The sequence below is a fragment of the Salvelinus fontinalis genome, chromosome 33 (genome assembly GCF_029448725.1).
Source record: "Salvelinus fontinalis isolate EN_2023a chromosome 33, ASM2944872v1, whole genome shotgun sequence".
In the NCBI taxonomy this organism is placed as follows: Eukaryota; Metazoa; Chordata; class Actinopteri; order Salmoniformes; family Salmonidae; genus Salvelinus; species Salvelinus fontinalis.
Genome location: NC_074697.1, coordinates 31,954,419 through 31,963,985, shown reverse-complemented (window position 1 = coordinate 31,963,985; position 9,567 = coordinate 31,954,419). Strand labels below are relative to the sequence as shown.

Below are 9,567 nucleotides of genomic sequence, written 5' to 3'. Positions count from 1 at the left end.
GAATTTCAATTAACAGGTATGCCTTGCTAAAAGTACATTTGTGGAATTTCTTTCCTTCTTAATGCGTTTGAGTCGATCAGTTGTGTTGTGACAAGGTAGGGGTGGTATACAGAAGATATCCCTATTTGGTAAAGACCAAGTCCATATTATGGCAAGAACAGCTCAAATAAAAGAGAAACGACAGTCCATCATTACTTTAAGACACGAAGGTCTGTCAAGCGTCGGTTGGAAGAGTACATAAAAAAAGAGTATATCATTCCAGTCACCTGATGTAGACTGTCCTGGAGGCAGGGGAATTTTGAACAGGCACGTCATCAAAGATTTTAGAATGCATGAATAAAGTCTTCCATTTATCCCCAATCATAGAAAATACAGTAGATATATTCAGTCGAGCAAAAAAAAAAGAAGTGAAGTCTACAAAGAAGAGGAACACACACACCAGTCTCCTTTTTAAGTTTGTATGTAAAAACTGTAACATAGTACCGAGGACAGGTGGTCCTCCCCTGGTCACACCATTCATTTGTTGGTGTTTTACTACCATCTGGTGGCTTCATTGTAGACAAAGTAATAATAGTGTTTTTGCATAAGACGGAGGTGTATTCATTACGGAAACCGTTTATCGTTTAAGAACCAAACGGAAGCAAACAGAACAAAACGAGAGGTTCTATTGGATAAATTCAGCTAGGTCCCGCCCCGTTTGTTCCGTTTGCTTCCGTTTAAGAAACGTTTTGCAACCGATTCGGCGTAATGAACACGCTCCAGCGTGATCAATGGAAGATGGCGACGCGAGTCCTTCAGAGATTTGGCAATGGCCTGAATCAGATAAAAAACACGGCCCAGTCAACAGGACAGACCGTCGTTTTATCCAGGTGTGACTATTATTACTTTGCACGTTTAGGATTTAAAGCGTTTGGGTTCTGACTTTTGTTCCATTGACGAGTTTGGAGAATAGAGGCTCCCACTGACTCGTCTATGCTATGCTGCAAGTGTTCAGGAGTGAACCTGAACAAATGACTGCTAGCAAGCTAGCATAAATAGCTAGCCAGTCAACTATTGGCCTGTAGTCTATTTGATAAGCTACATATTAGTGCACCTTCTAATTTGAGCTATTCTAAAATGGTTACATTCTTGAAGTTAATGCACGGCATACCCAGTTACTAGTGTACGTGTCTGTCTAACAGTGAATTATTATTACACTTACTCAAGGTCATTATTATAAAGGTAGGGCTACTGTTGTGGATATACTTTTGGGCATGTATTGTATGTGGACACCTGCTCATCGAAGATCTCATTCCAAAATCATGGGCATTAATATGGAGTTGGTCCCCCCTTTGCAGCTATAACAGCCTCCACTCGTCTGGGAAGGGTTCCACAAAACGTTGGAACTTTGCTGCTGGGACTTGCTTTCATTCAGCCACAAGAGCATTAGTGAGGTCGAGCACTGATGTTTTAGGCCTGGCTCGCAGTCGGCGTTCCAATTCATCCCATAGGGGTTCGATGGGGTTGATATCAGGGCTCTGTGCAGGCCAGTCAAGTTCTTCCACACCGATCTTGACAAACTGTTTCTGTATGGACCTCGCTTTCTGCACAGGGGCATTGTCATGCTGAAACAGGAAAGGACCTTCCTCAAACTGTTGCCACAAGTTGGAAGCACAGAATCGTCTAGAATGTCATTGTATACTGTAGCATTAAGATTTCCCTTCACTGGAACTAAGGGGCCTAGCCGGAATCATGAAAAACAGCCCCAGACCATTATTCCTCCTCCACCAAACTTTACAGTTGGCACTATGCATTGGGGCAGATAGCGTTCTCCTGGCATCTACCAAACCCAGATTTGTCCTTTGGACTACCAGATGGTGAAGCGTGATTCATCACTCCATAGAACGCGTTTCCACTGCTCCAGAGTCCAGTGGCGGCAAAAACTTTACACGCTTGGCATTGTGCATGGTGATCTTAGACTTGTGTGTGGCTGCTCGGCCATGGAAGCCCATTTCATGAATCTCCCAACGAACAGTTCTTGTACTGAAGTTGCTTCCAGGCAATTTGCAACTGAGCGTAGACGATTTTTACATGCTACACGCTTCAGCACTCAGCAGTCCCGTTCTGTGAGCTTATGTGGCGGCGTTGCTCATAGAAGTTTCCACTTCACAATAACAGCACTTAAAGTTGACCGGGGCAGGACATACATTTGACAAACTGACTTGTTGGAAAGGTGGCATCCTATGATGGTGCCAGGTTGAAAGTCACTGAGCTCTTCAGTAAGGCCATTCTACTGCCAATGTTTGTGTATGGAGATTGCATGGCTGTGTGCTAGATTTTATACACCTGTCAGCAACTGGTGTGGCTGAAATAGCCGAATCCACTAATTTGAAGGGTTATCTATATTTGTGTATGTATATATATAGTGTAGCTTACTGTATTTTGCATGACATTAATTTACTATGTTACTACATCAGCATTTCTTTACCTTATGTCAACTAGTCAATGATGCATCGTTTTTATTTGAATCATTTTTAGTTCATAAGCACCATGATTGCGCGTGTGTACTGTATGTGCAGCAGTGGTAGTCTGTGGCAAGCTGTAATGTAATGTAACTATCAATGCTTGTTGTTTACTTTGGAAACAGCCAGAGACATGCAAGAAATGATACTGCATGTAGGAAACTAATGTGCATTTTCTCAAATATTGTGTGTAGGCAGCTTGGGCATCAACATCATACAGTGCATGAGTTACTGTTATTATTCTTAGATGGACCTTGCTGTCATAATTCACCTGTAAAGAAATGTGGAATACATGCATGGGCAGATCTGACTTCAACTCACTACTCAGCAGTGAAATCCTTTGCTGCAGGAATAGATGAGTCACTAACTTCATAAGATGTCTCCTTTCACATGTGTATTAACACTACCATCTGTGTTTTTTTCTCCAGGGGGTTGTCAGCGTCAAACCATAGGAGTCGTGAAGACAGCTGGTTCAAGTCGCTATTTGTGCGTAAAGTTGATCCCAGAAAGGATGCCCACTCCCACTTGCTTACCAAGAATGAGGAAAGCAACCTCTACAAAATCCAGTGTAAGTTGTGCTTTACTGTAACTTGTTCACTTTAATCCAAATTACTTTTTATATTTCAGAGTTTTGAGTGCAGTGTAATAACCATAAGCATAGTGTAGAAATGTGTAATTACAATACTTGTTTCAGTACTTACTGACCTTGACTGTAATGTAAAGTGTGACCAATTTAACCCCTTCCAACACAGAGGGCACTATGTCTAATAGAGCTTGTTCTGTTACAGTCCATAATGTGAAACCAGAGTGCCTGGATGCCTACAACCAGCTTTGGTAAGTAAAATGGACCTTGTTCAGTCTAGACCTTTATACCTGAAGCCGCTCAAGTATTAGCCATACTGAGGGTAGTACTGTCCCAAATGGTTGTTTAATTTGGTTGTTGAGCATGTGTGATATGTAAGGTAAACAGTAGTAGTAGCTGGGATATTATGACTGCACAGCTGGTGTCACCAGTGGGCTGTGCACCCTTACAGAAAAAACACATGCTTTCATGTGTGAAAAATCACATGATGTGAAAACATGTGTTCCAAAGACATGTTATCACATGTTGCCACATGTTATCAAATTAACGCCACATAAGAGCACGTGAAATTCATGTGGTTTTTCCGTAAGGGCAGAGTTTAGCCAAAATGTTTTATTCCTGTGATGCAATTGACACACTGGCATGGCAACAGTGTGTAGAATAATTTATCTATGCTTATACTTAAGATGACTCAATCATAATAACCTTTTACTTATCGTAAAATCTGCACAACTGGTTTAGACACAGAAGACACAGCCAAAATGCATATTTTAAACATTTGGGATGGGGATTGTTATAGAGCATTCTATTTAGCTGGGAAGTGTATGTTGAAGTCCTAAGAGAAACCTGACAAGAAAGCTGCAGTGGTGTCTGTGCTAACATCAAATTATTGCATCCAGGCATCAATAATAACACTTCATCTGTTATAGTCATAATAAGTCACATTTTTATATTATATTATCAAACAATTATTATAAGGGGAATGGGGGTACCTAGTCAGTTGCACAACTGAAGGCATTCAACCAAAATCTGTCTTCGGCATTTAACCCAACCCCTCTGAATCAGAGGTGCGGGGGGCTGCCTTAATCGACTTACACGTCATCAGCACCCAGGGGGCAGTGGTTGTTGGGGGTTAACTGCCTTGGTCAAAGGCTGAACGGCAGATTTTTCCAGCTTGCTGACTCAGGGATTCGAACCACCGACCTTTCGGTTACTGGCCCAACGCTCTTAACCGCTAGGCTCCCTGGTAGAATGTGTTTGTTATTGTTTTCCCTTGACAGTGAGGAGACCCTGCCATCTATCCATAATGATAAGTACTATCCCTGTGAGCTGGTGGGTACCTGGAACACCTGGTATGGAGAGCAAGACCAGGCTGGTAAGAATGCTGGCAGCAGAGTACACACTCCTCCACTTTCTAGTCTAGTTGAACTGCACATTCTCTGGAATTGGCACACCTGTAGGGATATGCAAACTTAGTTCAGGAGAAATGGCCTTCATTGAACCAGTCTCGCACATTTTCGTAGTGATATGATGATTCAATTAAGTCGGCGTTACACCCACCTGGCAATAATAACAAAGCCTGCAAACAGTGCTGCGCGATTAACCAAATTTTTTTTTTTTTTTTTACTTTTTAAAAACTAATCACAGGAGGTTGGTGGCACCTTAATTGGGGAGAACGGGCTCGTGTTAATGACTGGAGCGGAGTATGTGGAATGGTATCAAACACATGATGTACAGGTGTTTAATGCCATTCCATTTTCTCCTTTCCAGCCATTATTATGAGCAATTCTCCCCTCAGCAGCCTCCTGTGCAACTAATTGACGAATGTTGGTTCAATTATTTGAATACCATTTCATTAGCTTTTTTCTGTGAGCTCAATGCGCACATTGCACAGGTTCTCTAGAGTTAAATCAAATCCAGCCTGATCGGTGCACTGTAGTAGGGAGTTGTAGTTTCCAACAGGCCAATATTCTACATAGTTTAGCGCATAAAACGTGGTAATTAGCTACAATGACCATAATCTATTGTGCATATACTTGGCCGGTCTGTGTTTCTTTTACGCCTGCTACAGAAGAGAGAAGAATGTGCAATCGTGAGGTGATATAGAGAGCAGCTGTTACCTCAAAATACATGATATAAGTGATTAATAGTTGGTATTCAGCAGTCATAAAAGTATGCCTTATTTACTTTGAAGAACTACAAAATAATGATTTTGTCAGAAAGCATAGGCAGCAGCTCTATAGAGATGAGATGTTGACTTGGAATTAAATAATAAAGTAATCAAATTAAACAAATGTAATATACACAACAACTGAAATAATGTATTCAAGGAAAGTAATGGGCAGTCATTACCTGCTTATCACTTAATGGTTATTAAGTAATAAGAAGTCTTTGGGCAGTCACAACCATCATGGGACTTGAATTAATTGTTTTATTCTGTGTTACAGCAATCAACCTAAATAATCGAAAACTGTGATTTATAGTTTTTATAGTCGAACCGAAACCAAAGCGACCTCAAAAAGCACTAATTGCTCAGCACCTGCAGACATCTACCTTTTCAGGACCAGTGTTGCCTAACCCCAGCCTACCCATGCCATGTCTACACATGTTGTCCATAGTTACCTGGCTGTTGGTTTTGCATTGCTGAAATAATGCCCTTACACTTATCAGAAAGATTATGGATATGTCTCTGAATATGCTTATTATTTATTGCTTTGCAAAATAATTGCTGTTTTGTGTTTTTCCAGTACATATGTGGCGGTATAGAGGAGGATACCCAGCTCTGACTGAGGTCATGAGCAAACTTCGGCAGAACAAGGTAACAAACTGTTCCATTGCTGTCAATTCCTCCCCGGCACCATCTAGAAGCCTTCACTTTGAATATAGTATTCTAGAATATAGCTTCATATGCTAGTATTGTCTGAGGTTGCCTGTCACATTAACTCATATACTGAGCTACTGGGTGTGCTGGCTTTTGCTCCAGCCCTACTATAACCCCTGGCTTATAATCTACAGCTAAAGAACCCTTCTCTAGATAGACAGTGCGGTATCATATGTGCTTATTGATGTGAGGTTGACACCCAGATTGACGTTCATCCACAGGAGTTCATGAAGTACCGGGAGGAGAGAGGAAAGATGCTGTTGTCTCGTAGGAACCAACTGCTCCTGGAGTTCAGCTTCTGGAATGAGCCCATCCCCAGGAAGGGACCCAACATCTACGAGCTCAGGTCCTACCAGCTCAGAGTGAGTACTGAGTGACTAAACCTCATTAACCATAGTACTACTAGGGGTTTAGTTTAGGATGGTGCTATATTGCTGAACAAATATGAATCACCATGAGATAATGCAAAAGGTGGGCAATTGTTGACATAAACATTGGAGAGTTTGTGTATGCTCTATGGAAACATTATGTTCATAAATGTAGGCTTATATTGCAATCCATGTGAAAGGGACATTGTGATTAATTTTGAATCTTGGAGGAAATTGTGTCACACTTTGATATTCCTGTAAAATACAAAACCTTTTTTCTCATGTTTCCTTTTTCCAGCCTGGCACCATGATTGAGTGGGGTAATTACTGGTAAGGCAATCTGATGACATTTTAATTACTCATCATCTTTACTTTCAGCATATAGTTTATTTTTCGGTTAACACTTTCTTCCCCACTTTCTCCTTAATAAAAGCTATTCCAGAGAGACGCTATTTTGATACTCTGTTAGATCCCAGAGTGCACAGGACTTAAAGGGAGATTATACTATTGTCATTGCTATTTTCAGATTGAATTTACGTGTTTACTTTCAACAGGAGCCTATGAGCCTGGATGACTCCATTCTCTCAGGTTTATGTTGAAAACATTTGTTTGTTTATGACAAATATTCTATATTTCAATGTTAATTAATTGTTCTGAATTCTTCAAACTTGTCTGCCAAAATATGTTTAATTTGTGACTGTGCGTACTCTGATTTTATTTAATTCAGTAATTGATCAGAATTATCAACTCTAATTGGGGAAAATGTCATTTAAAAAAAAAGTCATGCCACATTGTTAAAACAACATGACAACATGAATTAAGTCAGTATGATTTGGCTAATCAAAATTACTGTACATGATTGGAATTGATATGATTGTATATACGATGACTAATGGGACTGGTTCAGAGCCAATAATGAAATATCTCCAACCCCACACCATACAATTAGCAGTCTCAATGCATGAGTACATCCAATCCAACTGTCTGTATAGCCAACCGGTTCTGCCAAACTGGAATGATAGTTTTCAAGCAAGTTCAATCAAACCGTATGAGTAGTCAAATGAGTGTCCAAACAGTCAACATTGGTTGAGACACCATATAATTGTATATGGCTGCTGTGCTCGCCTCTTTGACAGGTCATCATGACAAATAAGAATATGTTCTTAATTGAATACCTGTATAAGGTAAGGTTAAATAGATATAAAAATTATAATCTGGATGGGGTGGCATTGAGAAAATGTGAAGATGAAGCATTGGTTGTGGGGAATTGTTGTGACTGATGCTATGATTGGCCTTGTTGTTTTCCCAAGGGCCAGAGCTATTGGCTACCGCCAGCACAATAGTGAGGCTGTTGGAGGGTTCTTCTCCCAGATCGGAAACCTCTACATGGTGCACCACCTCTGGGGTGAGGCCAGGCAGACCAGCTGTATCGCTCCTCTCCTTTCCTCTCGTTCATTCACACAGATCTAAAATTCTTGTCGCCTCTCGTACTAGGCTTTTAGGCTATCTAATATACAAAGCTGTTATTCTTTTTCTAAAAGAAGACTAACATTCATTTTGTAATAGTGTTTCATTGTTAATTTCAGCTTACAAAGACCTTGAGGCCAGAGAAGCCACAAGGAACGCAGCTTGGCAACATGAGGGTTGGGATGAGGTTGTGTATTATACAGGTCAGCAAAATCAGTTATGCAGTGTACTTTCACATAGTTTTTTCATTTAAAAAGTGTGCACACTATGAATTACTTTGGACTCTCATCTGATCATGTATCTCTGTTTCAGTTCCTCTCATTCAGCATATGGACTCCAGAATCATGATCCCAATGAAGGCTTCCCCACTGCAGTAACCTATGAGAGAACACAGAAGGCCGAATGCCAAACCTCACCTGTTTTAAATGTAACAAAAAGTAAAGAATCCCATTGCCGTGGTCTCAACCTCTAGTTAATGTTGCCAACCAACCCCCCTCTGATTTGGTTTGTCTTTTACTTTACCTATTTCTGACTTTGCACCAGCAAGCAATATTTGGTACTCAAAAAACATCACTGAGACACAGGAGGTTAAAATATCGTATCCCATCTTGAAACTGTTGGCTAAAATACTCTTTCCATAATTGGAAGAACTGTAAGGCGCTGCCACGAGAGCTTAACACTGCTTTTTTGTCCTTGGGAGACAGGATGGGCAAAATCAACATATTGAAATCTCCTGATAGTGGTTTGGTGGAGAACTGATGTCCAACATACTGGGTCATATTAACACTGGTCACTTGGCCACAGCTGATCTAGTATATATTTTTTTAGAACCAACCAAAGTGCTGCTTTGGAAAGAAGGCTAGCCTAGCAGTGTGTTCTGTTTGCAGTGAATAAGAATTGGGCAACTGGGGCAACGACTTGACAAAAAAAAAATCACTATAGATGCACAATGTGTGATTTAGCGGTTATTTTGTTTATTTAATGTAAATATATGAATCACATTGTTGCATTGCAAAATTACACTTTTGGATGAAATCTGATCTAAGAAATGCTGTTACTGATTAAAACAGAGTGCTAGAAAGACAGTCCGAATGGCAAAAAGTGCATTGTTACTGTATTTTGTCAACAGAATATCTACTTAATGGTCAATTATGTAATTTTAAAGTGAAGGCACTGAGCGGGATTATTTCTTCTTGGGATAATTTGTGTATTAGTATTGTACTGTTAGACATTTACTGCACTGCTGGAGCTAGAAACAAGCATTTCGCTGCACCTACATTAACATCTGCTGTTCTGTACGCGAAAAAATAAACTTGGGATTTATTTGAGAACTGGTATGATGAATACAGAGCTAAAGCCCATGCCTATTTTAACCCTAAATGTCTTCTGTGAATTTTTTCAAGTACATGTATTGATTGCAATCGTGGGCATCCTCCCTATTTCTTTCTCATCTGCAATTATCTTGACGTGTTATTGTACTGGTTTAGTGAACATGGCTTGTTTTAATCTTGTGGAGAAGATATTGCCTGGTTTGTCCAGTTTTATCAGATCTAACATGTTTTCGGTTAGGCATAATGAATAATCTGTTCTGTAAAGTGTTAAACCACAAGTCTAATATTATCATGGAATATTTCTGTGCCCAGGTACAACTTCCAATGTACTGAAATGAAAGTCTAATTGTGGAGTCATGCTGCTACTCATTATGATTTTAAAAGATGTTTAAGGGTTGATAGTAGCATGCCTCATACTAGTTTTTATTCCCTGATT

At 40.1% G+C, this 9,567-nt stretch overlaps 1 protein-coding gene across 1 annotated transcript; it reads left to right on the top strand.

Annotated features, from left to right (window-relative positions):
• The first annotated feature begins 725 nt into the window (after positions 1-725).
• LOC129832040 (protein NipSnap homolog 2-like) lies at positions 726-9,180 on the top strand. The gene is made up of 10 exons (XM_055895755.1): positions 726-869; positions 2,930-3,069; positions 3,290-3,335; positions 4,365-4,459; positions 5,832-5,902; positions 6,187-6,327; positions 6,632-6,663; positions 7,644-7,738; positions 7,920-8,003; positions 8,113-9,180. The coding sequence occupies exons 1-10, from the start codon at positions 748-750 to the stop codon at positions 8,175-8,177; spliced, it is 891 nt and encodes a 296-aa protein (XP_055751730.1). The 5' UTR covers positions 726-747; the 3' UTR covers positions 8,178-9,180.
• The last annotated feature ends 387 nt before the right edge of the window (positions 9,181-9,567 follow it).

What these genes read in the sequence shown, in the direction of transcription:
- LOC129832040 (XM_055895755.1), top strand. Translation starts at nt 748, where the DNA reads ATGAACACGCTCCAGCGTGATCAATGGAAGATGGCGACGCGAGTCCTT. An exon ending in TGGAGAGCAAGACCAGGCTG is followed by an intron (nt 4,460 to 5,831) that starts GTAAGAATGCTG and finishes GTGTTTTTCCAG; the next exon opens with TACATATGTGGCGGTATAGA. An exon ending in TGAGGTTGTGTATTATACAG is followed by an intron (nt 8,004 to 8,112) that starts GTCAGCAAAATC and finishes TCTCTGTTTCAG; the next exon opens with TTCCTCTCATTCAGCATATG.